General features: G+C 51.6%; 14 protein-coding genes across 14 annotated transcripts; 7 read left to right on the forward strand and 7 right to left on the reverse strand.

Annotated features, from left to right (window-relative positions):
* Nucleotides 1-647: 647 nt before the first annotated feature.
* BKA58DRAFT_314881 (uncharacterized protein) lies at nt 648-2,041 on the forward strand (the record flags this gene model as incomplete). Its single annotated transcript, XM_046167497.1, has 5 exons — nt 648-791; nt 841-945; nt 1,009-1,199; nt 1,251-1,445; nt 1,504-2,041. 5 exons carry the CDS (start codon nt 648-650, stop codon nt 2,039-2,041), a joined length of 1,173 nt encoding a protein of 390 aa, XP_046025411.1.
* Nucleotides 2,042-2,102: 61 nt separating this feature from the next.
* On the reverse strand, nt 2,103-3,585 carry BKA58DRAFT_179296 (uncharacterized protein). The gene is made up of 2 exons (XM_046165346.1): nt 3,090-3,585; nt 2,103-3,030 (listed from the first exon to the last, which is right to left on the reverse strand). Exons 1-2 carry the CDS (start codon nt 3,157-3,159, stop codon nt 2,165-2,167), a joined length of 936 nt encoding a protein of 311 aa, XP_046025412.1. The 5' UTR covers nt 3,160-3,585; the 3' UTR covers nt 2,103-2,164.
* BKA58DRAFT_421071 (uncharacterized protein) lies at nt 3,553-5,747 on the reverse strand (the record flags this gene model as incomplete). The annotated part of the gene is made up of 4 exons (XM_046172763.1): nt 3,553-4,213; nt 4,246-5,369; nt 5,587-5,640; nt 5,726-5,747. 4 exons carry the CDS (start codon nt 5,745-5,747, stop codon nt 3,779-3,781), a joined length of 1,635 nt encoding a protein of 544 aa, XP_046025413.1. The 3' UTR covers nt 3,553-3,778.
* A 432-nt stretch (nt 5,748-6,179) lies between these two features.
* BKA58DRAFT_458003 (putative Sialidase) lies at nt 6,180-7,220 on the reverse strand (the record flags this gene model as incomplete). The annotated part of the gene is made up of 1 exon (XM_046174654.1): nt 6,180-7,220. One exon carries the CDS (start codon nt 7,218-7,220, stop codon nt 6,180-6,182), a length of 1,041 nt encoding a protein of 346 aa, XP_046025414.1.
* Nucleotides 7,221-10,782: 3,562 nt separating this feature from the next.
* BKA58DRAFT_458006 (Rec8 like protein-domain-containing protein) lies at nt 10,783-13,874 on the reverse strand. The gene is made up of 6 exons (XM_046174655.1): nt 13,648-13,874; nt 13,559-13,595; nt 13,380-13,505; nt 13,193-13,327; nt 12,661-13,138; nt 10,783-12,374 (listed from the first exon to the last, which is right to left on the reverse strand). Exons 1-6 carry the CDS (start codon nt 13,664-13,666, stop codon nt 10,959-10,961), a joined length of 2,211 nt encoding a protein of 736 aa, XP_046025415.1. The 5' UTR covers nt 13,667-13,874; the 3' UTR covers nt 10,783-10,958.
* A 26-nt stretch (nt 13,875-13,900) lies between these two features.
* Nucleotides 13,901-16,116, reverse strand: BKA58DRAFT_385301 (ubiquitin carboxyl-terminal hydrolase 14). Its single transcript, XM_046170357.1, has 4 exons — nt 16,010-16,116; nt 15,539-15,950; nt 14,250-15,490; nt 13,901-14,196 (listed from the first exon to the last, which is right to left on the reverse strand). Exons 1-4 carry the CDS (start codon nt 16,023-16,025, stop codon nt 14,111-14,113), a joined length of 1,755 nt encoding a protein of 584 aa, XP_046025416.1. The 5' UTR covers nt 16,026-16,116; the 3' UTR covers nt 13,901-14,110.
* A 78-nt stretch (nt 16,117-16,194) lies between these two features.
* Nucleotides 16,195-16,992, forward strand: BKA58DRAFT_179368 (actin-related protein 2/3 complex subunit 4). Its single transcript, XM_046165347.1, has 4 exons — nt 16,195-16,295; nt 16,352-16,804; nt 16,857-16,901; nt 16,953-16,992. Exons 1-4 carry the CDS (start codon nt 16,293-16,295, stop codon nt 16,959-16,961), a joined length of 510 nt encoding a protein of 169 aa, XP_046025417.1. The 5' UTR covers nt 16,195-16,292; the 3' UTR covers nt 16,962-16,992.
* Nucleotides 16,993-17,330: 338 nt separating this feature from the next.
* Nucleotides 17,331-18,130, reverse strand: BKA58DRAFT_179393 (peroxiredoxin-2D). Its single transcript, XM_046165348.1, has 3 exons — nt 17,929-18,130; nt 17,432-17,849; nt 17,331-17,379 (listed from the first exon to the last, which is right to left on the reverse strand). Exons 1-3 carry the CDS (start codon nt 17,976-17,978, stop codon nt 17,344-17,346), a joined length of 504 nt encoding a protein of 167 aa, XP_046025418.1. The 5' UTR covers nt 17,979-18,130; the 3' UTR covers nt 17,331-17,343.
* A 451-nt stretch (nt 18,131-18,581) lies between these two features.
* Nucleotides 18,582-19,529, forward strand: BKA58DRAFT_385306 (uncharacterized protein). Its single transcript, XM_046170358.1, has 3 exons — nt 18,582-18,838; nt 18,887-19,203; nt 19,269-19,529. The coding sequence occupies exons 1-3, from the start codon at nt 18,672-18,674 to the stop codon at nt 19,328-19,330; spliced, it is 546 nt and encodes a 181-aa protein (XP_046025419.1). The 5' UTR covers nt 18,582-18,671; the 3' UTR covers nt 19,331-19,529.
* Nucleotides 19,421-19,925, reverse strand: BKA58DRAFT_411680 (uncharacterized protein; the record flags this gene model as incomplete). The annotated part of the gene is made up of 3 exons (XM_046172307.1): nt 19,421-19,467; nt 19,516-19,861; nt 19,911-19,925. 3 exons carry the CDS (start codon nt 19,923-19,925, stop codon nt 19,421-19,423), a joined length of 408 nt encoding a protein of 135 aa, XP_046025420.1.
* A 64-nt stretch (nt 19,926-19,989) lies between these two features.
* Nucleotides 19,990-21,461, forward strand: BKA58DRAFT_179417 (rRNA processing protein Ipi1). Its single transcript, XM_046165349.1, has 3 exons — nt 19,990-20,267; nt 20,319-20,391; nt 20,441-21,461. Exons 1-3 carry the CDS (start codon nt 20,217-20,219, stop codon nt 21,334-21,336), a joined length of 1,020 nt encoding a protein of 339 aa, XP_046025421.1. The 5' UTR covers nt 19,990-20,216; the 3' UTR covers nt 21,337-21,461.
* Nucleotides 21,462-21,977: 516 nt separating this feature from the next.
* BKA58DRAFT_402082 (uncharacterized protein) lies at nt 21,978-22,677 on the forward strand (the record flags this gene model as incomplete). Its single annotated transcript, XM_046171701.1, has 2 exons — nt 21,978-22,305; nt 22,406-22,677. The coding sequence occupies 2 exons, from the start codon at nt 21,978-21,980 to the stop codon at nt 22,675-22,677; spliced, it is 600 nt and encodes a 199-aa protein (XP_046025422.1).
* Nucleotides 22,678-23,299: 622 nt separating this feature from the next.
* Nucleotides 23,300-23,932, forward strand: BKA58DRAFT_316217 (uncharacterized protein; the record flags this gene model as incomplete). Its single annotated transcript, XM_046167565.1, has 2 exons — nt 23,300-23,389; nt 23,447-23,932. 2 exons carry the CDS (start codon nt 23,300-23,302, stop codon nt 23,930-23,932), a joined length of 576 nt encoding a protein of 191 aa, XP_046025423.1.
* A 206-nt stretch (nt 23,933-24,138) lies between these two features.
* On the forward strand, nt 24,139-26,336 carry BKA58DRAFT_458034 (concanavalin A-like lectin/glucanase domain-containing protein). The gene is made up of 3 exons (XM_046174656.1): nt 24,139-24,997; nt 25,047-25,587; nt 25,640-26,336. The coding sequence occupies exons 1-3, from the start codon at nt 24,597-24,599 to the stop codon at nt 26,030-26,032; spliced, it is 1,335 nt and encodes a 444-aa protein (XP_046025424.1). The 5' UTR covers nt 24,139-24,596; the 3' UTR covers nt 26,033-26,336.
* Nucleotides 26,337-26,348: the final 12 nt, after the last annotated feature.

Below are 26,348 nucleotides of genomic sequence, written 5' to 3' on the forward strand. Positions count from 1 at the left end.
GCTCCACCGCTTTGCACAAGACAGAGAGTCTGGACTCGAGCTTGGAGATACATCGGCGCTTGTGAAGGTGATACGTAAGACTGTGTACCATCTCTGCAACTATACCGAAAGGCACAATAGTTAACGCGGCGGTAGTCTAGGTAGGCTCGCCTCAACAACGCTTGAGCGAACAGGCCTTCTGAAGCGGACATCAGCATTAACAGAGCACGCGATCACTCCGAACGGTTGTCGTCCCGCGCATCAACAGCTTCCAAGAGCATCGGGCATATATCGAACCGGGAACTACTGTAGACGGGTGACAGTGCCGGCACTAAGAGCCTGTGCCGCTTCGCATCCCGTTACCGTTGTTAATCCTAAACTCGTACGGCTTCATCCGGGCGAACCCTAGATGGTTGGCGCCGAGAGTTTTTGTGGCCTACGGATCGAGCTGGGACGGAAAGAAAGCTCGTGGACGAGTGCCATACTGTTGGGATCGTGGCGCTCCTTTTTTACCAGCCTTTCGTTGCGTATTCTTATTTTCTTGCATGCCCGGTGCTTGCAATGCGTGGATTGGTGAACTCTATTGTTACTTCTTGTCTTCTTCGTTGGATTTGACTGTTGCGCCTGCGTATATACAGAATAGACTCGTCGAAAGTCTGATTGACGCCATGGCGCCACCCACTTCTTACCATATGGCCCTATCGGTCTTGATCCCATTACCGTTTGTGATCGTTTCGACCATCTTGCGGTTTTGGATTCGTTCCAAGAGGAAGGCATGGGGACCAGATGACTGGGCTATGGTCATCAACTTGGTAAGTTCTGTACTCAATAATACTTGAATGCTTACTGACATGAACCCAGCCAGTCTGGACGGTCAGCACTGTTGCCACACTCGGTATGGCTTGGAGTGGCGTTGGACAGTATGATGGCTCGCTGAGCGCGTCTCAATACACCAACTCGTTGAGGGTATGTAACCGTAGACTTCTTGCGTGTCCCAGTCGTTCACAAGGATATACTGACGAAAAGCAGTGGTTCTACGTCTTCCAAGAGCCGTGGTGCTTCACTCTCGTCGCGATCAAGTGCAGCATCGGCTTCGCCTTGATCCGTATCGCGAACCGCAAGAAATGGATCGAGATGGTCATCTATGCCTGTATGATATCCTGTTTTGTCGTCATGGGCGGGACAGGGATATATCTGTTTTTTCAATGCACGCCAGTACAGTATGTCTTCGTACCCTTCCCAAAGTGACCAGAAATTGACTCCAGAAACAGAAAGAACTGGAATCCGACAATGGAAGGCGAGTGCAAAGGACGCAACATCCAGACAGTGCTGTCATACGCCGTAGCCGTGGTGTCCATCTCAACAGACTGGATCTTTGCTACCCTCCCCATCTTCCTCCTCTGGGACGTCCAACTCGACTGGCGCGTTAAGAGCTCCGTAATGGCTATGCTCGGCCTAGGAATCTTGTAAGTGCATCTGGCATCCGGTGCAAACCACCAAGTCTTTCATGACTAACGCATACAGCGCATCCATCGCCCCTATCGTCCGTCTGAAATTCTTAATCGGCCTCAACGACCCAACCCGACTCCTCCAGAATCTTGGCGACATTCTCGCTTGGGCTTGCGCAGAAATGAACGTCGGCATGTTTGTCGCCAATCTACCCGCCTGCCGCCCTCTACTCACGAACTTCATCTCGCACTTCTCGTCGTGGTCAGGTAGCCACTCACACCCGTCAGGCAGCTACTCGAAGAAGCAAAACCCTCGAGGCTCCATTCGCGCTGGTCCTGGATCAAAGCAATGGATGGAGCTTAATGAGCGACCGGACAATCACTCACATTCGGGTAGCAAGGCCAAGAGCGTCGGTGTGGAAACAAAGATTTACGGAGATCTGGATGAGTACAGTAATACGAGCCTGGAACATGTTGATGGCGACCAGAAGCGTGCTGGACAGCGACCGAGCGGCGATGGCTTGCAAGTCAGTATACAGAAGGACTTCAGAGTGGAGATTAGTGACAGGAAGCAGTTAACGGCGTTGCCAAGGGTGCCATTGGAGACTGTTTGAGCTGGCGGATGTCAGTGTGGAGGTGTGGTAGATGCCGTACATGTCATGTAGATCATGATCACAACGAGCAGTGCTTCGTACATGTTCCTCTTATGCTTTTATTAGTACAAAGTTGTTCCGATTTCAATACCCATGCTTTTGCAACTCCGCCTCCGTATACTCCCACAACTTCTTCCTTAGCCCCTCGTCTCTCGCGAATGAACTGCCAGAACTCTTCTTCCCCACTGGCATGTAATATGCTCCATTCTCCAGTTCGTCCTTTGCGGTCGTAGCACACCAAGTCGTGTTCAACGCACCTCCTTCCGGACTCTGGTAATGACCCGGCAGTATCATACCAATGATGCCATAGATGTACAGGCCAACCTTCATGAATATATTCGTGCGGAGGTTGGTGAAGAGATCCGTCAGAATGACACCAGGGTGTAAGGAGACGGATGTTATCGTAGGGTACTCCAGCGCCAGGGAGCGAGCGAATAGTATGTTCGCCAACTTAGAGGAGCCGTAGCGACGCCAGGTACTCTCCTTCTCGAGCGCTTGCTGGTCAAACTCAATGCCATTTGATACGGGCATCTGGTGGCCCATACTGCTCAGGTTCACAATTCTGACATCTGCGCCGGGTTGTTTCGCCGTCTCTAGCATTGTCGGGATAAGGAGTTTCGTGAGCAGCGCGTGGCCCATGTGGTTCGTGCCAAATTGTATTTCGTATCCTTCCTTAGTGGTGCTGTATGGCGGCGCCATGATACCGGCATTGTTGATCAAGATGTCGAGTCGCGATTCCTGGCTCTTGAATGTCGATGCTGCGTCGGCAATGGACGAGAAAGACGTCAGGTCGAGCGGCAGAAATACGATCTCGCAGGCATTTGGCACGCTGTTCTTAATGTCGGTAATGGCATCGCGGGCTTTGGATTCGGTACGAGCGGCGAGGTAGATGCGCGTGGGGTCATGGGCAGCGAGGTATGCGATGGTCTGTTTGCCTAAGCCGGCGTTGCCTGTATATGTGTTAGTCGCATGATACGGTCGCTCGTGCTCGGAGCTGTGAGACACTCACCACCTGTGACGAGGATGACCTTCCCATCGAGACTGCCAATGTCCTTAGCGGGGTCGAATGACTTCCCCATGTTGCTGCTCTTTTTTGGTCGCGAATTATGGGTGTCGCAAAGCTGCGTGCGCGCAGTGGGAGGTTGTGGAAACTGTTCGTGATATGGCGCAAAATATAGCAGGTATCGGTCAACGTCGGCGCGAACTATGTCTCTCGTCGTGGTTGTTCATGCAAGAAGGAGAGTGTCTCAATCCCGCGGACATCCTGTTGGCCGTCAATCCATCATTAGCTTGCGGAGCGGTCCGTTCACGGGGTTTCTTGGTCGGATGCCGAGGTTGAAAACGCGCTATGACGTCTTCCATTGCATGTGGACGCGTCTCCTGTGACGCTTCGGAACTCGTGTCGAAGTCCGGACGCGATGTGCATTCTGTTGTGCTGGAGGTTGATACTACGTACGATGCAGAATTTGTGGGTGTGAGGAAGTCGTACCTTTGAAGTGGCGCTGCCAATTCGCGCTTACGGCTGACTGCATACATCCTAATGCCTGGGGGAACCATAGCTGGAGGACACACACTGTTCTCAAATGGGGTATCATTATGCTTAATTCCAAAATATGACTGGAAGTAGCTGAAGATGTGCTCACGCTGCGCCGATGCAAGCTCTACGCCACCGACTTTAAGAAGTGTTACCCGCTAGACTCAACGTTTCGGACCTGAGAGCCCTGCTCTAGGATTATTGCTCAACCTCTCACAAGGATTATTCGCACGCGCATAATCCTCATCAAGGTCGAGATCGTGTATAACTATAGGCTTTCGTTGTGTTGATGCGAGTACGGTTGTAGCTGTGGCTAGAGGTTGCTTTGCTGGAGCTGTTTTGGCCATGAATGAAGACAGAAGGTTTTGTCGTTCCTGTTCAAGCTCATTGTCGCTCGTTAGATCAATGACTCCATCGTACTGAGCAGGCATTGGGCGGGTAACGCTTTTCCGCTTCGTGCCACTTGGTTGTGACGCTGCGATAGTTGAGGCTGGAGCTGGTGCCGTTGGTGATGGAGCTGCGGGAGAAGCCCCCTGTTGAGTTTGACCAAACTGCCGAGATGGCATTCGTGGAGATGCGGAGGCGACGACACCTTCCCACTGCGCATCCGTATAAGCGGGTGCGAACGCACCCCTACTTGTCGGATGAGTCTGGGCCGTGATGACATTGGTGTGTCGTTCTGCAAAGTTTGGTTTGTTTGAGAAGCTTGCCGTGAAGTTGTATGAGAGTGCATGGATGGCTGCATCTGCACTACCGGTGCAGGGTGGTTCCTGGATTCAGGATCACGGGCTTGCTGAAACTGTGCAGGTGTACGCTCCGGTGTGAAAGGTGTATGAGTAGCGTTCAATTGTGTCAAAGGTAAGCGAGACTGGTGAAATGCTTGTGGAGGTGCGTTCGACAAATCTAGAATATAGTAATCAGCTTGAGGAGGGTTAGGCATAGGTTTAGAGATTCGAGACTGTCGCGGTGGTAGGCTTTGTTCTGCAGCACCTCTTGCTGACGGCGCAGAGCCGGGTGAAGCTTGACTCCCGTTTCCATTTCCTGGTCTCTGTAAAGTCCTGTATGATGGTACTGATGTTGTGTGTGTTGGCCCAGTCTGTGGCGAGTGGGTCAAGGCGGGATTTAGTTGTAGCGCTTCGCCTGCACGCCATAGACATGGCGAAGCAAAAGTTGCGCTGACAGGTGATGGTCGTTGAGAACCAAATCCTGCAAAAATGTTACCAATTATGGGAGATATTGTCGGTACAGCAGCTGTGTGCACTCGCTCCGAACGAGCATTCCTTGCAGTGGCGAATTGTGATGGAACGTCGATGTCACGTACGGGACTGTTGACTTCCGCTTGAGCGTTTGATGGCCCGGGATCAGTCCGCTGTCGCTTCAGTGGTGCGACATTCGGTTGTGTCTCCTCCCTTGCGATAATCGAATCGCTCGGTAGCAGTATGGAGAGCGGCTTGTCAAGAGGTGCTACCCTGTTTCTCGAAACCGTGGAAGTCGGAGAGGTTAGTGTTCTCGTCTTTGAAGTAGATGGCACCGGCTTTGGAGCCTCTGCCAGTGAGTTTCGGTTTATTGTAGTGCCATCTACCCCGCCTCGAATCCCCTCCAGGTTCTCTATAAAGGCCCAGGAAAACTTCCAAACTGTCGCATGTAATCGAAGGTCCTTGAAGTGCTCGCGAAACGCTTCTCGAAGTGCTCTGATGTCGCCTAGCAATAGTTCTTTGTTGCACGTTCCTGAATGCAAAACATTTTCACTATCCTCTATTTGTTATTCAGTAGTGTCTTGTAGAGAAAAGTAAAATAACAAGTGGTATCAGACTACTATAAACACTAGGAAGAAGAGGCGCCCGAGTATTATTGCGTTTCGTACTAGGTATTAACCATCTAGGTTGCCTAGGTATAGCTCTATCTCAGTAGTTATAAAACAAATATAGAATGCTAAGTCTCTCTGAAAGTCTAGAAGGCGAGTTAATCTTACTTAGGTAGGCGAAAATAAACTTCCTCTTAGGCGCGACGTATATAACTCGCATTCCTATACTATTTGTCTGTACCTAGCCGCCTATTCTAGTTTATCGCACCGCATAACCAAGCCGCAACCCTAATCATACGACCCTTACTTCTTAGGCTCCCAAGCCACATAATTTTCGTTCAAAGATACAGCCGCCATTGGCTCGCGTTTTGTGATTCGCAAATACTCCTCCTGCTGCTGCACGTCATTCGCTTCAAGCGCTGGGCGATACCCATCCTGAGCAACCCACTCTTTCTATCCTCTTTGGCCGAGCATGGTCGTTTAATGGCGCGTGGTGACCACGGTCGGACGCAGAGCACGTAGAGTTGCTCGCGGTCTTGTGTCAGCTAAGATACATGAACATCATTTGCCTACCGAGATGTCTCTCCACCTCTCCAATGACCGTCCCTCAATCTGCGGGACATGTCCGCAAGGCTGAGACGATTTTTGGGGATTACATGAAGGGCACCAAGTTTAAAAAAGGCCAGAAGTAAGCATAGTGGGCAGAAGTCGATTTGAGATTTAGCTAGAAATCTACGAAGTCCCACACAGTACTGAAGCGCTTAGAATGTCTTGAACTTTCCGCCGAAAGATACCCAGCTTCCAGACCACTTTTTGTCCGTGTAGTATTGCTGCCAAACTCCATCGTCCGTTCCGATACCAAATACATCGATCCGGCCTTTGCCCCACGAGACCGCGGCGGGGGCGCTCTTGAACTTTCCAGTCATTCCCTTCCAGTCACCTACCCAGTTACCATTGTCGAATGCTTTATGGTACATCTGGTCATCCAGCCCAATGCCGAAAACATCGATCCGGCCTGAACCCCATGAGACAGCTGATGGGGTGCTCTTAAATTTGCCACTGATCCCCTTCCAGTCCTTCGAAACCCAGTCCTTTCCGTCGTAGGCTTTGTGATACATCTGATCGTCAAGCCCGATGCCAAAGACATCAAGCCTACCCGAACCCCATGATACAGCAACCGGAGAGCTCTTGAATTTGCCAGTCATTGGATTCCAACCGGACAGCCATTTACCAGCGTCATATGCTCTGTGGTACATTTGGTCATCCATGCCAATCGCAAAGACGTCGATCCGGCCTGGACCCCATGAGACAGCGGAGGGGAGGCTCTTGAACTTGCCCTCGAGTTCTTCCCAGCCGCCTGGAGTCCACTGGTTCCCATAAGTCCTGCGGTACATCGTATTACCCGTGCCACCAATGCCGAAGACGTCGATGCGTCCGTTGCCCCAAGAGACAGGGACAGGCGGGCTTACAAGCCCCCCTGTTATGCCCTGCCAGTCGCTGATGATCCAGGAGCCTCCTGCTTTCCTGTTGTTTCCCCACGCCTTGTGGTACGGCTGTTTGTCAAGACCAATTCCAAGAATGTCAAGCCGGCCGAAACCCCAGGAAATTGCCGCGGGGATCTGCTGGAACTTGCCACCCAGTGGCTCCCACGAAGTGCTAGCGGGCTTCCAGCCGCCATCACCCCTGTCGAAGCTCTTGTGGTACATCTGAGTATCTGTGCCGATTCCGATGATATCGATGCGATCCGGGCCCCAGGATTCCACAGAAATCCAGGGGCGCATAGCAACGGACATGTAGCTCATGTTGGATGGCTTTCCAAGATCTAAGTAAACAGATATTAGATTAATGTCGAGTATTATCGGGGAACTACTAACTCGGAAATAGTTGAATGAAGTTGATAGTGTGATGATCTGGTTCTGCAAGAAATTGGCCGTGTCTTTCTACAGTGGCTACACTCAAAGTATTTATATTGCTATAGATCTCCTCAGCACGTGAAAATGCCTTTGACAATGTTAATTCTAGGCCTGATTCGTAATCTCATGATTCACAAAAGCGGGGTATATACAATGCTGCATTATGCTAATAGAAGATCGTGGTAGCGACGAACAGAGGCGGTGAAAGCTTACGAGAAGAAAAGAAATGAAACATAGCACATTTGTGACGTGTTAGATGCACGGGTTGGGTGGGTGTGTCGGTTGGAGGATCGATGTGATATCATCATATCACAAGGTGGTTAAGAATCAGGATTAGCGCATGCAAGACAAGTTAATAACGTAGTACTGTAAGGTGTAGTACAGTTTTACGTTGCAAGTAAGCCGTATGTACGGCGGTTCTATCATCTGGAGCTGTAGTCGTAGCCAATAAAGGTTTAGGAAACGTAGAATGGTCATACAGCTCAGAGTTATCGGTGACTATCTTGCAGAGTTTCCAACGATTAAGTGATAGGCAAATTGATTACCAAACTAGGCCTCGAAAGATCACTGCCTGGTTCGTGACAGTCTTAATCTGATAATCAATCTGCCCATCGCTTGCTTGTTGGAAACTCTGTTCTCCTGTGTACAGCCTTTGCACCGAAGTAAGGAATTGAACACAATGAACCGTAAGGGCTTGTTCCTCGCTGGGATATGGTAAAAATCGTATTCATCCTCAGTGACTCGGTGCCCTCCTCGAATACTATCGCCGTCGTGTCAAGCATACTGATTAACTAGGCAGCCACGTGACTGCTTATAGTGATCTAGATCGACGTGTCAAATGTTTCAGAGTCGGGCCGATGCAGCATAGCTGCACGCACGCCACACCCCTGACGGATAGATCGGGACATTGTCGTTCTAGCGATTATTACGTTCGGGTAATCGGATACATGATAGCTAAGAGTATATTCGTTATACTTGCATACACTATTAGACGAAACAAATCATTTCACTTTGAAATCAGCACTAGCATTGCTTTTTGTACTTGGATGGTGTTACATCGCAGGTCTCTGTTGTACGTACTTCCTAAGGCTTGACCCGATCTAGGCATTGGGCAGGCACGGGCTAGAAGCTATTTCAGCCGAACCGGGCGGCTAGGGCCGTCCCGCATTAGTTCACGGAGATCTAGTGCAATATGACTTGCATGATCAGGCATTTAGTACAACAACATAAGGAGACTAGAGGGCTTACATGAGCGCTTAAGGCACGCTTGGAAACCGAATCATGGCCTACCACCTCAAGACGTTCCAAGGTTGTTTGCACTCTACTGCTGATCTGAAAAGAAAAAAGCATGCAAGCCCATATCCTCCAGCGACGTAGCATGCCTCCTGCGGAGCTCTCGATGCAAAAGATCGACCTTTTCGGTCTTCGCATCTGCTAAACGTGGTAATCGGTCTATACTAATGACGCGTAGGAGCATCATAGGTCAGCTAGCCATTGATCTGTTACAGTTTCAGCAGTATTATGAGCGAGCGTGGACTTGTGAGAAAGAGGACAGTCACAACATGTGTCAAAGTAGCGACATGGCCAGACAAAGGACCACTAAGAATTATGGGACGTGTCCCGCAGTTATGTGCATGATACATACATCAGCGCCTCCACACATAATGAAATTCTTCGGAATTCTCCGGGATCTTACTCAATCCTTCACGACCTCACGTGCTGAGAAACCGCGGGACTCTGTCGACTTACTAGGAAAAGATGGTAAATCGTATTAATAGACAACGGCTTATATCCAAGGTCTGTACAAGTGCTATGAAAGCTGAAGTCGACGATGCTACAATACTTGAACAAGGCCAACGCACTGCAGATTCTTTGGTTTAGTCCGTACCGATCATATTCTCGGTGCCCGGCGGTGGGCGTTTTGTGGTTCACGATGATCGACTAAAGGCGCATCCGACCGAATGTGAGTCGCTGTGTGCATGCCAAAATTCAGCTGAAGTTGTTCGGGAGCTGCCCCTCTTCTTGGAATGTGACGTGCACTAAGAGCAGGGCGATCTGCAAGCTCGTCCGAGCTGGTTCCCACCCACCATCCTTCTCTTCTCACCGGTCATCGAGCGAATACTCGACGATATACTGTGCTTCTCATCCGCACGGGGCGTGCTACGAGATACAGACCCTTTTACAGACTTGCCCAGGCTCTCATACAGTTATCTTTTCTCAACGCAGCTGCATTGGTAATAGCCGATAAAGAAACCCAAGGCATTGGTACACAGCGTCACAAAAGCGGGCACTGGGTCCGGCCTTCATGGGCAGCTCAAATCGGCTAGCGTGTGTGTGCAAGCCCTGGAAGCAATACCCGCAACCGGCAGGCACAGGCTCGTATAGTTGCTATACTTTAATTGCATTGATGTGTGGCATCCTCTCACCTATCAGCGGTATGGCTTCTCAAACGGCATTCACACTGGTGTCTAGACACATGATTTCTTGCTATGATGATGCACACTAGAGGCGACGACAATGCCTCGAGCCCAAGGGTTGGAAATGCTCAAGTCAATGCAGACGCAAGTCCAACGATACCTGCACAGATGTTTGCGATATCTCTCATTTGAAAGTTTATCACATGGTATGAGTATTATGTGTTTCGGGAATTGTGAGTGGCCCATCACTCTGCGTTGTCGTGGTACGATGGGTTGAAATTGATGGTCGTCAAAGTATGGCATCGCGCACCGATACGAGCATAGATGCGCCTATGCTCTGATGAACATGCACACCTCTGCAAGGCTGGCCGTTCTTTTTCTGTCGCCTCACCGCTCTTCGCTTCTTCATTGGTATCCTGCGCCTCGTTGTCGTCTTTCCGCCTCTGTTCAATTAACAGTCCAGCCGAGTCCACCCTGTGGTGTCTTTTCCACTTCCGACATCGGCATATTTGTCAGCATTCTGCGACGATGCTCGATCTGCGCGATGTGGAAGTAGTCTGCAACCTTTTTTTAATCGGTCTCCTCGGTCTCTTGTAAGCATCTGAGCCGTGGAATCGAGCAGCTGTTGTAAGAAACTGAAGTGACTCTTCGACTAATGACTGCTGGAGAGTAGCCTTCTCGACCACATGTTTCACCGATGCGCAAGGACTGGACGCTCCTTTTGGCAGAGAAGAACACGGCGGTTGGAAGCGCAAGCGAGAGAAGCAAACATGTTGTTACGCTATCGTCCTCTTCGCCCCGCCTTGGCCGTCTTATGTTACACAATCCTAGTCTAGAAGGTTCTGCATGACTGCAAGCGGACAAGTTAGCAGGCTCCATGCATCAGCGAGAAATTGCTGTTGCAAACAACCAATCATCACACTTTGCCCAACGCACTTGTCATTCAACGAGCACTTCACAACATGCGCATCCTCCTACTGCATTCACGATCATGACTTAACGTTTCAATATGATCTTGATATATTATCATAGATGTGACTCTGTTGTCCGCCCGTTCTCCTTTTCCGCACCAGATGCTGATACTCATCGCCCTATGGGCACCTGTAATATGAACGGGAAACGCCACTAGGCGGGAAGATACATGAGAAACATATGCTACACAGCAGTCTGTATATGTCCATCCATCTGGCTCGATGTAGCGTTGGATCACTCAGTCCTCATAGAGTGAGTCATGATCATCCTCTTGAGCAGCATAGCCAGCGGCGAACTGCTCTTGCATATCCTGGTCTTCCGCTTCCGGCTGTCCTGCAATATCTTGAGCATCCGCCACCTCATCGTCTTCGGTAAGATCGTCATCCTCTTGAGCACCATCCCTGTCCGATTCTTCAGCGTCGCCGAGCTCAACAACCTGCATTTCCTTGGCCTTTCTGGAGAGTTTGATGTTGATTTCGCCCAAGTGTTGCGGCTGCTGAACGTCGAGCATTCCCTTGGATCCAAGCCCAAGCACCATCATGAAGCCCTGACCAGCGATCATTTTGGTGTTCTCTGCGGATGGGAGAAGCTCTTCAAAGGCGATGTCCTCGATATCAGCAGCGGCTTCGGCTTGGAGTACGTCGATATCGTGCTCTAGGTCAGCTTGAGCCCGCTTGCGTTTCTCAACGATACGTCCGTGGATGAAATTAATGAAGTTCTCGCCTTCTGCCGACAGGGCCTCGCGAAGACGTGCTGAGGGTTCCTGAACTGCTGGCTCGGGAAATTCGGAGCTGAAACCTGGTAACCCAAAGTCGTCACCACCGTAATCGGTGTCACTCGTAAAGTGCTTCAATCTTTCAAGAGCAAGGGGCTGTCCGCGACCTTTTGAGGGAGAAGCAGAGACGAAGCGGCTTCCAGGCCTGCTCTGGTCAGCGGAGCCTATCATGCCAGCGCGTCCGCTTCGAGGAACGACTGAAGAGCCTCTAATAGAAGCACTGATGTTCCACGGCATCGCTGAGAAGATCTGTTGATCGTCAAGAGCGGAGACACCTTCGCGAGGTAGTTCGACTGCGATGTCATCTTCACCAAACAAAGGAATGTCCTCATCTTCAGCCGAACGATCGACCTCGGGCTCGCCGATTCTCTGACGCACACGGCGAGATTCTTCCTGGGTCGCATCATCGATACCGCTGTCGCGGTCGTGCTTCACTCCGGTACCCTTGCTGCGACTGAAGCCCATGATCGTATCAAAGAGGTTGTCCCCAATGAACATGTCAAACGGGCTAGGAGCTTGACCGTTCAAGACACGTTCGCCGATACCGCCAATACCAGCGCCCCACACGTAGTGCTCCGCATTCTTCTTAGCCTGAGTAGCAGCACGCTTTTTGGTTTTCTGCCGAGCTGCTGTTTTCATGTTCTGACGGTAGTTCCTCTGCCAACCTGCCAACTCCTTGTTAGGGAGCTCTATAGCTGCATCGATAGGAAGCGTGCGTGGAACCCGACGACGGCGCATGGGCGCGGCGAGCGAGTCGGATGATTCGATGACTTCTGAATGCTGATTGGACTCTTGCGGACCGTCTGATGGGAATGCTCCCCCTTCGATAGGATCTTCGTCGTAGGTCGGAAAGCCGATATCTACTTGATCGCCCGAGAACTGGTATATGTCAGTCGTCATTCTGAAAGACGCTGGTAGTAGATGCGAGATTTGTTAAGAATGAAAGGTAGAAGCACTGAAGATGCAAAAGAATGTCCGGAAGAAGACAGCCAGCAAACACCAGTCGAGGAAGCCATAGATGACCGACTGATTGGGCTTGAGAGATAGCGGTGAGATGATGCGTTTCCATGTCCTGAGGCTCGAGTGAGAGCAGCGAAGCCTCACCATAAGACTGAGGACTGATGTCGCAGTGCAAAAACACGTGAGAGAACGTAGCAAAACTCACCTGATCGCCGGCCTGCTGTCCTTCCTCGTGGTCCTTCCGAACCCGCGCACTGGCTCCGGCATCACTGGACATTTTCGCACCTGCGGTCCTAGCTGGCGTGCTGGGCATTTTTTGCCGCGGTGGCAACTGGATGATCTCGCCATCGTCTGCGATCATGAAGTCTGGCTCTTCAAGCTGGATAGTATCGCCAGCGCCCATGGCACTTGGTCCGCCAACACTGCCTACTCCATCATCGCCTTCGAGTCTGAACTCGGCGGCCATCACGGGAGATGAAGTAGGCAAGATGAGCCCGCCGATGGCATCAGCATGGGATGAGGACCGTGCTTGCTGGGAGCTGAAGGGTGTGAGCGTCTGGGAGTCGCCGGACCGCGCAATGTCGAGGTTGAAGTCGTGATCTAGTTCTGCGAGGAAGTCTGGGGGAGGAAGCGCGAGCTCGGGCATGAAGGAAGGGTCATCTTCGAGCATGAGCTGCTCAGGCCTAAATAGATTCTGTGAGTAGAGTAACCATGTTATAAGGATGATGCATGCTAACCTCACTTTGCCGGCATCTGGATCGAGTGCGGTATGCTTCACCGTCCGTAGCATCTCTAGCAGGGCGTTTCGCGCACTCTCTGCGTCCGAAAGAATATATCCACATTGTTGTAGGTACACACGCGATACACCGTACCTGCATGCGTCAATAGTCTGTCGTTCGGATAAGGTATGGCAGCGCGGCGTACATCAAATTGCCCTGTAGCCGTAGAGCCATAGGCGCTACAGGATCGACAATGGTCTGACATGCTTTCTGTACATCGACTTCGAGAATTTGTTTGCGGCCGATTCGTTTTTGGGTAGTCGCGACGAGCCTGCCACTTCGGTCAGTACCGGGCAGCAGCGACTGGACGACTCTGCAACATACCACACGGTTACCACACCGTATTTGCGCGACGTGAGCACTACGAGCGTTAGTCAAATCGTTCTGAGCTGCAGTCTCGGTTCGGAGCTTACCTTCGTGACTGTAGAACATGGTGTCGGTATCTAGTACATGAAAGTGATGATCGTACAAGTGTAATGATACAGGTGGGAGATTGCGGCGTCTCGCGAATAACGCGATATATTATAACAGAATCGCAGTAGACGAAAGGATGGGAAGGAAAGCAATCCGGGAGGTGAGCGTCACTATCATGAAAGGGCTTGGCAGCACGCTTCGACGCGTTTCTACGCGTGGTGAGGTCAAGACGGAAAGGGACGAAAAGTGCACTTCAACAGTCTAATGCCGTGTCTATTAATGCAAGTTCTTGAAGTCATGCAATCGTTACTTAAGTTCTCAGAGGTATCGTCCCATAGTCGTTCCAGCTTGTATAATGCCGAATGTCATGCATTGTATGCCGCTCAGGTCCCGTTTGCGCTTCAGCATGTTCTTGCGCGCGAGACTCAAGGACATGGTCATGGTGACGCGTTTCGATTCAGCCTATGAGTCGCCCATCTGCACGTCCTCGTCGATGATGGGTAGAGGGACGGCGCGGTAGAGGAGGATAAGAGCCGAGTGGCTTTGGCCTGGAACATGTCAGTCATCGTCAATTCACACAGTCACAGTCTGGGATGCTTACCTCCACCAGACAAGGTCTGTATCCTCTCGGCATCCACCTCGGATACCTTCTCGTCGTTAAACCACCACCATTTACCGTCTTCTTCCTTCCGCTTGCCAGTGTTAGGGTCCTTGGGTCCCTGCTTCTTGACGAAGGACGTGTAGTGGCCACTATCAGCGCTGGCGCCCTGATGCGTGATGACGCCCCTCAACTCGTAGAGACCCGTCTGGTTTGCGCCCTCATCTGCAGTCATCTTGGAATCTACAAGAGCGAGGAGCTCCTTCTTGGCAGCAAGGATTGATGCGGCACGTTCCGCCTCGACCTGAGCGTCGGTCTTGTACTCAACCTCCTCCATCTTGGTATCCTCAGCCGGCTTGCTGGCGTCCTCCTTCTTTTGTGCAGCTTCCTTCTTCTTCTGTAGAGGCTCCTTGCGAGCAAGAGGGTCACTGTCGTTCTCCTCGCCAGCTCGCATGCGCTTCTGTCGCTTGCGGGCGCGCTCCACGTCCTCCTCTTCCTTGCGGACTTCACGGATCTTGTCCCGGATTGGGACGAGCATCTTCCTCAGGTCGTCTGTGCAGAACTCCAATGCGTCCAGCTCTTCGGGGAAGGTGACCTTGCGCATGATCTTCGCCTTCTTGTTGGTATCTTTTCGCCAGTCGAACCGCACGAAGTGGATGGGGAGGTGTTTCGGTAGGCGCGCGATTTTGGATGTCTTGGTGTAGATGGCGTTTCGGCCCAGAACCTCTGATCGCTTCTCGATCTGCTCCTTCAGGCCAGCAGCCAGACCGTCCCTGAGGTGGTTCGTCTCTACGTTGATGTGGCAGTTGAGCTTGAAGAAGAGGTCCTCGCTGTGAACGGGTTCCTCGCCACCCTCCTTCGCTGCGGGCTCATCGCACTCCATGACCGACTCGAACTTGCCCGCCATGTACTTGTCGATCCAGGATAGCTCCCTCTTCTTGTTCGCATCTGACCCTGTCTCGTTGTCGGTGATCTTTAGCTTTTGTCGGAGCAGCGAAACGATTTGTGACCAAGCTTCCTCGGCATCCTGCTGTGCGTAGCCGTGGCCGTCCTTTGATTTTTGGGCGAACTGGGGAAATGCGGTTCGGAGAGCGTTGAGGAACATGAGTGGAGGGAAACCATTTTGTGTCTCGGACATTTGCTTGAAGAGGTCGCGGAGGGAGCCCGTTAGGTCGGCTGAGCCACCGAGGCCACCGAGACCGAATTGACTGAGCTGCGAGGCACTGGATGAGCTGGCGCCGTTGCTGAAGAGGGTCAGTAGGAGCAAGTGGATATGATGTAATCAGACTTACCTGTCTGCGTACCGCAAGAGCTCTTCTTGAAGTTCCGGGATGGAGCGTAGCGTCTGCAGGGTAGAGTTCATGTAGCAGGTGTTGCCCAGGTTCTGCAGGCCTGCGGGTGTGGCGCCCTCCAACTGCGCAGCTTCCGCCTCGTCCATGTCCTCGAGGAACTTGACCGGGACCTTGGGCTTCTCGATAACGTTTGCCGACCCCGAGGGCGTGCCCATCATCATGAGTGTCTGGTTCGGCTTGAGGCCCAGCTTGGACATGTCGGCGTCATCCTTGAGCTGTCCGCCCTTGACGATGACCTTTTGACGCTCTGGCTCGACGCCGGTGATGGAGAAGAGTTGGTACTTGAACGTCTCGCCGGTGGAGGTGGTATCCACTTCGACCTCGTGCTTCTTGCCCTGATGCTTTACGATCACTACAAACATGTGGATTAGTCTTGGGACCCTTCGAACAACCGTGGGACGCTGCACGTACCTGGTATAGACGCCATGATGAATGTTCAACTATACGGCGGATAGAGTATAAAAGATTACGGGAGGCGGAGGCGAGAGAGTGGTTATAGTGTCTTCGTGGGGCAAAAGTTAATGGAAGCATGAGGAAAGAAGGCCGCGCCAAGCTGACCGCCGCCCGGAGCTTCTACCCCACTAGCGCGACCAGCTGCAGGCACCGCCAACTCGTACTGGCATGTCATAGCCCGCTCTCCCCCGACGGCAGCCCTACCATTCCAACATAGAGCTGCTGCAGAGCTCTATTCGCAATGGTACTGTTGCTCCCTACTGCCGTGGTCTAATCACGTGCTCACACTGACATCCTCAGTCGCAATCACTCCGCCCGTACCTCCAGTGCGTGCGCTCGTCGCTCACAGCCGCCCTCTCCCTCTCCAACTTTGCGTCCCAGGCCTCCGAGCGCCACAATGTTCCCGAGATCGAAGCCGCCAGCTCCCCCGAAGTCATCCTAAACCCGCTTACCGTATCGAGAAACGAGCATGAACGCGTATACATCGAGCCCAGCATCAACAGTGTGCGCATAAGCATCAAGATCAAGCAGGCGGATGAGATTGAACATATCCTGGTCCACAAGTTCACACGGTTCTTGACGCAAAGAGCCGAGTCCTTCTATATTATGCGGAGGAAGCCGGTCAAGGGCTACGACATCTCGTTCCTGATCACCAACTTTCATACCGAAGAGATGCTGAAGCACAAGCTGGTCGACTTCATCATTCAATTCATGGAGGAGGTTGACAAAGAGATCTCAGAAATGAAGCTCTTCGTAAGGCAGCCGAGGTTCTCATGTCCGAGCATCAGAGCTGACACATTACCAGTTGAACGCAAGAGCACGTTTCGTGGCCGAGTCTTTCCTTACTCCGGTATGCATAACCCTACACATACATTCGTGCACGGATACTGACAAGACTTAGTTCGATTGAGCGTGTTACGATGCCGGCGTTTGTATATATTGGCTCATTACGAATACTTGGGCAGACGAAGCTAGAACGAACAGATGTCAGGCCCGGAATCTTTGCCCACGAAGGAGAGCTGTGTGGAAAAGTTGCTGTGCAAGCTGAGCATTCGACCAGCATTCAATACAAATACAAACTTCGAATCCATTCCATACTTGACGTACACCGCCGATTGCCCGAACATAACCGCAGACACTACTCGGACTAATGACGTGCAAGGGAAACGTTACGTTAATGGCACTTTTACAATGTCGTTATTCTCATTTGGATGTTTCATCTACATATTGCTAGCCAGGCGCAGTGATGATCTGCAAAATCTCTAGAAATCGAGCTCACAGTTGATCAGCGCTTATAACTTGGCCAGGACAGCCTCGGCGCCAGAGACCTACAAAGTTAGCAACGAGTACTTCTACTTTTTAGAACGATGCGCAACTTACCGAAACCTCACCAGGGCTCTTCTCGTTCTCTGCGTAGATGACCTTGCCGTGGTCGAAGACCATAGCCCAGCGACCGTTGCGGTCGCCCATACCCGCAGGCCAACCGTATTGCTTGGAGAAGAAGGTCTTAGTGTCGCTGAGGAAAAGGACCTCGTCGCCCTTGACGCCGTTGACCTTGCCCCAAGCGTTCATAACCCAGGCGTCGTTGCTCGCGATGGTAGCAATGACATCAACACCCTTGTCCTTGAACTCCTTGGCCTTCGCGATGTAGGGAGGGAGATGGTATGCTTGGCATCCTGGGGTGAAGGCGCCGGGAACGGAGAATAGGACGACCTTCTTGTCTGCCCACTCCTTGCTGGCATCGTATTCTTGGGGACGGCCGCAGGCAGTGGGGTCACTATCGGTGATGGGTGCCCATCTGTACGAGAGAAGATACTATGTCAGCGTACGTTCTGAGAGCTGCGGTGGTGAGCGGAGCTCGATACGAAGGTACTTACTCGAACTTGACGCCCTCGGGAAGCTTGTCACCAACTTGTAGAGGAGCCATGATAATTATTTGGTATATGTACTTAGAATTTCGTGTGATTTGAAGGGTTGTATAAGAGATTGAAGCAAAGTGAGAGAAGGTGACTTGTTAATGTGGACGCCCGATTAGTTATGCTAGCTGGAGGGGTACCCGCCCGGCTTCCCAAGCTTGAAGCTTCGAGATCATAGTGGGGCACATGCCGGCCGAGGCTTATGACGCCAGGTACCAAGCCAACGCATTCCCAACGTTGCAGGGTTTCTTTGACAAATCTTTTTGGCCTATTAGAGCGGCGAGTGAGCGTGTACCTGAATGAGCAGCTAGAGGAGAGGTGCCGAAGGAATCGTACCAGAATCGCACAAAGGCGAGGTGATGGTGTAGGGGAGCTTGGTCAAAAGAGCTATCTGCTACGAGCTTTCAGAATACTAGTAGCTGAGTTATTGGCGTGTATTTACTGTGTGTCGGCGTATCGTTGTTGTGGAACATTCAAGTGATCGTCATCTTTGCTTTTCAAGTTTCTCGAACCTTCTCAACAGCTATCATCTCACGCACTAAGCCGTAGGTCTAATTCCTCTCTTGAAGGTTATCAAGAGTAGTTTCAACCCCAGTCAGGTTTCACAACATCTGTCGCAGATTGGCTGAGCTTCACCTGATGAGTCTGCATGTAAGCACATGCCGAAGTGCCGATATGAGGCATCCAACGGCATTTCTTAGATCATGATTCATGGTGATAACGTTCTATATTTGAGCGATCACATTGACCTTCTGCACAATCAATCTCGTGATATCCGCTTTGTCAATCCGACCATGTCTCTCGCACCACCATTCACTAAAGAAAGCGCCCACGCCAAGGTCAAGAAGGCTCAAGACCTCTGGAACGGCCAGTGCGTGGTGTCATGACCAGTTCTTTCATCGTTGCTAAAGCGTACTAGAAACCCCAAGGTAATCGCGCAAGCCTACACGCCTGACAGTGTTTGGCGCAACCGATCGTCCTTCCTCACTGGTACGGCAGACATCGAAGACTTCTTGACGAAGAAGTGGCAAAAGGAAAAGAGCTACCGGCTGCGCAAAGAGCTATTCGCCTTTTCAGATAACAAGATCGCCGTTCAGTTCTGGTATGAGTTCCAGGACGCCCATGATGGCATGAAGTGGAAGCGATGCTATGGCCTTGAAGACTGGACGTTCGCAGACGATGGGAAGATGCGTAAGCGGCAGATGAGCGGCAATGACATCGAGATCGACGAAGCCCGTGAGTATTTCCAGTCTCCGTGTATCTTTATTTTATGATCGACAGCGTTGCTAAGGTCTGTGTAGAGCGATGGTTCAAGGACGGCGTCGACGTGAACGCAGTCGAAATTAGCGAGTCTCATTGGTGATGGGTGTTCTTGGTGTATTCAAATAAAACAGGTGGGTATCGTGACGCTTGCGAGAAAAGAGACATGTATGCGATGAGTTCGTTATATGGCTTATGCTGGAGGAGTATCGTGTATAGCGACGAGAATGAATTTGGGATCTTGAGTCGTTAGCAGAATCCCCGCCATCGAGTGCGTGAGGGACATACCTGGTACAATGACCAGTTCATTCTTCCTTGTTCGCAGCCTAAGAAGTTTGACCTCATCTTCCTTGTCCAGCTCGTCCACAAGGGTCCCCGCAGCCGTCAAGAACGACCAGACCATGCTCGCGACATCCTCAGCACTGTGTATCCCGCTTTCTTTCCGGCCGTTCGAGTAGTTATCCGAAGCGGCTTCCCCAGAGGCTGGCAGGGTACTGTTTGGATTCGCTGAAGAGCTGTTCGATATGAGACCTGAGGTGCGTATTATAGTGCCGTTCTCGCGCGACAGTATAAGGGTGCTCTGAACCCCGGGCTTTTGGCTCAGTCGCGTGAGTAGCGAAAGTGTCTCGTCTGGCTACGCGCATGTTAGTAATCAGCGTCTGAAAGCGCAATAAGATACATACAGCGTTCTGGGCCATGGTTTGTGATGTATGCCAGAAGAATAAGAGATGCAGTCGCGGTTTAGAGCGCGCTGATGACATCGGCGTACATGACCGCGGCTGGACCCTGCCAAGAGTTCACCAACTCAGGCCTCTTCGGTGTTAGCGGCGTCTGTGGATCCTCAATTTTCCGTACATCCAGCAGAGAACGCGTCGTTCGCTCATTGACGCGCATATACTCGTTCATTCTCTCGACTTGTGCACACGAGAAGAGTCTCTGAAACTCACGACTTCCCCAGCGATCCGGCAAAACTAAAGCAGTCCGTCACCATGACCAGCAGCTCAAAGAAGAAGAAGCAGAACAAGAAGAAGGACTTTCAAGTAAAAATGACCAAAATCGCCGATACCGAATCCCAACGCTAATAGAACCAGAAAGCAAAACTGAAGGTCGGAAAGGCGAGACCCAAGGCAGCAAACAGCACAGATACGAGCTTCCGTGCGAAATGTAAGGTCTACCTCTTCAAATCTCTCTCTTTTTTACTAATGTATCATAGCGATATCTCTCAAGCAGCAAGCACTCTCTACTAGTGCCCCATCTTTGGAAGCGCAATGTGCGCATTATCTGGGTTTACTTAATCACAAGGCAGACACACAGCGAAGAGAATCCTTAGCCTTCTTGACATCAGCCATCGCAAATAATCCGCCTACGGTTCCATTGCCGCAGCCATCGTCTGTCATCATTCCTGTGGCACAAAAGCTCATTCTAGATGGATCCAACAGCGTTCGTCAACAATTACTGAAGCTATTGCAAAGCCTGCCGCCACTCGACATTGCCAGTCACGCCGACCAGCTGTTACTCCATACAAGAGCTGCCATGACGCATTTAGCAACAGAAATCCGTTTGTTTGGCCTTGACGTATTGGAATGGCTGCTTTCCGTTGCAGGCGATGAGGTCGTCAGCTGTGCTGGAGGTTGGGTGAAGATGCTCAAATGCTTCCTCAGTTTACTCGGTTGGCAGAGCGAAGCGTCGAGCAAATGGTCAACTGCCAGATCGTATGGAAAGGCTGATACGAAGATGCAAGTCAAGCAAATGAACGCGTTGACTTCCTTTCTCCGCGCGGGACTCTCCCACAGGCAGACAATAGCTTCTGTGGACCTCAGCGACAACAACTTTCCACTATGGCATACTCAGCATCATATTCTTTCCCAGCGATCGGACGTCTATGCGCATCTCAACTTGTTTGGCGCTGCGAGAGACGAGGAAGCAGAGATGTATGAAGACCGCGAAGATCGACAACGACTATTTCGAGACCGGGCCGAGGCTGCAATCGTCGCAGGATTGGAGCAAGCTACCAAAGGTGGTGGAGAGCTGGGCAGAGCGGGTGCGCAACTTCGCAAAGCCGTTAAAGAAGGTATGGCGGACTTCTATCGAGAGGATACAATGGTTTAAAAATGCGATCCTCCATTCTACTCAGTCTGAATGTAGTTCGTACTACTGCATAGCCGAGGGAGATCAACGGGAGTACCTCCAGAAGTGACAACGGACAATGTCTGGTGCTATCTGACAACAACGCCACCTACACCCCGGTCTCAGCACAAGGGACTAATCGCGAAAGTGGCGACGTTACCACCGTCCCATGACAACCCGCGCAACACAAACATCAGCCTCAGGCTCACGAGTAACTGAACGGAGACATGAGCTAGCGCCATGATTCGAGACGCCACCGGTCAATACACGTGCTGTCAGCCTTGCGCATCAACATCTTTCTCGCTACCAGAACAGACACGACAAGTCGTTTAGGCACTTCTGATCGCCCTTGTCGCCAGCGGTGTAGCCCTCGCTTTGCGTCACCACTTGAGGAATCCTTCACATCCAACGTTGTCATATTCACGGCAGGGAATGATCGAGAGAACCATACATACGCCCGGAATAGGGTGTGATTGAGCGAATTCGGGTACGGCGATATAGAAAGACAGGAGCGTTTAGAGTCAGAGTTTGTAGAGAGCCAGGTTACGATCGCGAAACGTAAACACCCAGTCAACTCAGAATTTTATCGAGAACGTCGCCTAGCTTCAGGCTTATCACACACAATGAACACGATGGCAGCATCGCCTGGATTGCAGGAAGACGAGCTAGCGCTGGCTGATGAGAAAGCCGATGTCGACGTGGGTCTAGTCCCTCCCACAGACTGGATTGGAATACCTCCTTTGCACCACCAAACGGAGTTGTGGATTCCCGATACAGCCGAGGAACTTGCCCGCCAAACAGTTTCTCCGGCAGTGCATTTCCCAGAAACCTGGCAACGGCATCGTGGTACAGCTTCACCTCGCAGCGCCGACGTATTATGGGAAGAAGTGCCTCCTCATCTTGTCCCATTTGTTCCTTATATAGATGAGAAGAAGGAAAAGACGGCCATCGGTATGCCAGCTCCTGATGAAGGGACTATGGATGTCAACATCATCCGAAAGTGGATAGATCGATGCCGACGACTACACGGGAAACAATGTCATGGTAGCAGGACCTCAGATGCATTCGCCTTTCCCATCCTATTTGATCGATGTCGAGAACGGAAGTCTGGTAGTTGCACCTGAACACCCCCGTTACGTCGCTTTGAGTTGTGTTTGGGGCGGGGCAGAGACTTCAGCTTGCGTTACGATGGCGAATCTGGCAGCACTTCAAATGTACAACGGACTGTACAGCGGGTTCGTATCATTGCCCAGTCTTGTTCGAGACGCCATCAATTTGGTGAAGGATTCGGGACTTCCTCATTTATGGCGAAGGATGAGATAGAAGTTACGCTCGCATAAACGGATCTAGGACGGAAGTGCTGTGCGCTTAGTCTCTTGGGAATACAGGAGTTTCTCTTTTTATAGAACGGTCTTTCGGTCTAAGTTTTCGGTGCTATCAGTCTATCGAAGCGCTCGCGTGAAAGAAGACCTTTACATTAAAGGCGTTAATAGCCAAGAGTACATGCACTTGTAGACTCCAATACGGATCGATCAACACTGTCGCACAAAATTGGGAAGGCAGCCAATGATTTGCCGTTCCTCATTCCGACTCCACATCTCTTTCATGTACACTCTCGCAAATTGCGATATACGCAAACGGGCCAGCGGCAAAGTGAAAGGTACAAGCTCAAAAGTACTATGGATGAGCGGTCCTGATCGCGGTATTGAGCTGCACTTTTGATTACGTCACAGCACTAAACATGTCGGCGCGGGACGCGCTCGCCCAGGCCGAAACACTGCTGATACTGCCGACAAACACTGGCGTGCTGGCCACATTGATATACATAACCCTACATACCTCTCGCCGCCTCTTCTGCCTTAACTGTACCTGCGATACACCTTCTCACCCTCTTGCAATTGCTCAATCGCTGGTGTGGACTTTCGTAACCAATCGCAACAAAACCATGTCGATAGTATCGCAGACCCTGCAGGGCGCAGTGCTCAGCATAACCTCGAATGTGCTTGCGCAAGCCATATCATCCTACAAAGACAGCGTATGTGCTGTTGCGCAACCGTCAATGTCCTGGCGCATGTAGCTGACACGTATGCAGACGCCCTTCGCCCTCAACTATGCCACGGTCTTCAAGTTTGCTCTCTTCAGCGTCCTCAGCACCCCACCCAACATAGTCTGGCAAGGCTATCTCGAAGACCAATTTCCTACCAACGTGCCCTCCGCCGCCCCGCCGTCCGAGAAGCCAGGCTCCAAGCCCGACCCCACCAAGACGTCACTCAGCAAGACGAACGTCCTTATCAAGTTCCTGCTTGACCAGACCATCGGCGCCGTCGTCAACACGCTCATGTTCCTGAGCTACATGGCCTATGTCAATGCGCAGGGCAAACCGGGTGTCAACGCCATGGACGTGGTCACGAGCGACTGCGCGAATAAGCTGTGGCCGATGATGAAGGATGGATACAAATTCTGGCCCGCGATAAGCCTTATCAGCTTCCTGTGGGTGCCAGTGGACAAGAGGATCGTCTTTGGCTGCTCTGTGGGTGTCGTGTGGGGCATATACTTGAGTCTGGCCGTGGGCGCGTAGATACGAGTGCGATGCAAGCGCGCGTTGTGGAGATGGATGTCTTGAGCGTTGTATACCCACCCAGCACGAATGCGTTCCTGGGGCGCTGAGTGCGCCAATAAGCTGGAACCGCGAAAAGGTTCGGTTCTGCTGGTCCGTACCACTCAACGCGAACACCTATCCTATATCTTAAAGGCATCCCGTGCTACATTTTCTTATCGTCTACGTGAAACAGTGGGCATCTCCAAAGTATCCTTTTGGTGGTAGGTACAACTACACGCAACCGAGCTTCGTCGTCTTGAGTGGTTCTTCCAATCGGTACCCTCTCTACTGTGAACCCTCTCCACAGTACTCGCACTAGGCTGACAACCACCATACTTACCTTACGGCGCCGAACAGGCTTTTTCACCTTCGCTGCGGAGCTTTATAAAAATGATACTTTCGTACCAAGGGACTTGGTCTTTCTATTGCACAATCAGAATTGACCATCTGCCAGCGTCTAGTAAGGGGTACGTCATGCGAACATGTGCTCCACAGAACCACTTCAACAGCAATTACTGGTCACAGCATTTCGATTTGTGCGCATGTAGTGATTTGTTTTACCAACCGAGATCAAATTAATCTACAAGAAAAGGTCTCTTGTTGTTTACTCATCTCCCCTCAAACACCTCGCCATCCGCATATCATGGAGCATCCTTCAGAGCTCTCTGAGAAAATTACTGACGCCCCCGAGGGGGGTCCCTCAGCGCAGACCCCGAAGCCCAAGGGTAAGCAAACTTCCAAGGGCAAGGAGTCCGTCGCCAGTGGCTTCATGTACGGACCCGTGCCGGGTCAGTATTTCCGTTCACGCCGCGTGAAGCCTGAGGATGTCCAGATGCCGTGGCTCGACAAGCCGCACCCAAGGCAAAAATGGGGAACGATTCTTCCTCTTGTCGGCCTTGGTCTTGGCCTTATGGTGACCGCCATCCTGATCTGGGACGGTTTCAGAGTCATCGGCAAGCACAAGTACTGCGAGATCTTCCACGACGAATTTAAGTCACTGAACGAGACTGTCTGGACCAAGGAAGTCGAGCTGGGTGGCTACGGGTAAGTCGTCTTCGCCCATTGCCGTGCATTGACTAACTCGAATATGCAGCAACGGCCAATTCGAGATGACTACTGGCACGGATGAGAACGTCTTCGTCAAGAACGGTGAACTTATCATCAAGCCGACTCTCCAAGAGGAGCACTTCCTTGGAAGCAACTACACCCTTGACCTACGTGGCCATGGGTGCACGGGTTCCGGCTGGAGTGACTGTGTCGCCACCACCAACACGACCAACGGCACGATCATCAACCCCGTCAAGTCCGGCCGAATCAACACTAGGCGCGGCGCCTCAATCAAGTACGGCCGTATCGAGGTCGTCGCCAAGTTGCCTTCTGGTGACTGGCTATGGCCCGCTATCTGGATGTTGCCCAAGGACAACGTATATGGCCCTTGGCCTCGCTCCGGTGAGATCGATATCGCCGAATCTCGCGGTAACGATCCCAGTTACGCTCAGGGTGGCAGGAACGTTGTCTCGAGCACGTTGCACTTTGGCCCCGACCCCAACCATAACGGCTGGTGGCGCAACAACGTCAAGCGCGAGGCGCTACACACTACATACGCCGCCGGTTACAACACGTTCGGTATTGAGGTAAGTCTCACACGTATCGTTGTTTTCTCGTCAGTACTAATAACATAACCAGTGGAGCGAGAAGTACATCTTCACTTACATCAACACACGCTTGCTCCAAGTCATGTACACGCACTTCGACCAGCCCTTCTTCAAGTACGGAAACTTCCCCCTCGCCGATGCCAACGGCACCCGTCTCGACAACCCCTGGAAGCACACCAAGGGCAACGCTGCTCCATTCGATCAGGAGTTCTACCTCGTCATGAATCTGGCTGTCGGCTCAACCAACGGCTGGTTCGAGGATGGCAAGAGCGGTAAGCCATGGATCGATAGGAGCCCTCGCGCCAAGCTCGACTTCTGGGAGGCCAAGAACCAGTGGTTGCCTACGTGGAAGAACGACGGACAGATGAAGGTTAAGAGTGTTACTATGTGGCAGCAAGGTGGACACAATGGGTGTAAGGCTTAAGGTGTCTAACGCTATTGGGTGGAAGAGATGGCAGGCTTCGTAGACTTGACTCATTGCCGGAAGTACTGCGCAGGTACAAGTCCGTATGGAGAACCTCGCTGTCTGTAACAGTAATACCTAATGCAACGACCTTGTCTCAAGGGATCCAGGGTCTCGTAATTTGTTTGGTGTTCTATGGTTTGTCGTACACACAGTGACAAACGCGATCTCATCGCAAACCATGTTCAACGGTGGCCAAGCTGCTGTTTCGAGGACGCCTGACGCAAGCGTTATTGATATACGCATATGCGAAAACTGAAAAGATGTCTCGGGTACA

The sequence above is a fragment of the Alternaria rosae genome, assembly GCF_020736505.1.
Source record: "Alternaria rosae strain MPI-PUGE-AT-0040 chromosome Unknown BKA58scaffold_5, whole genome shotgun sequence".
NCBI classification, from domain to species: Eukaryota; Fungi; Ascomycota; class Dothideomycetes; order Pleosporales; family Pleosporaceae; genus Alternaria; species Alternaria rosae.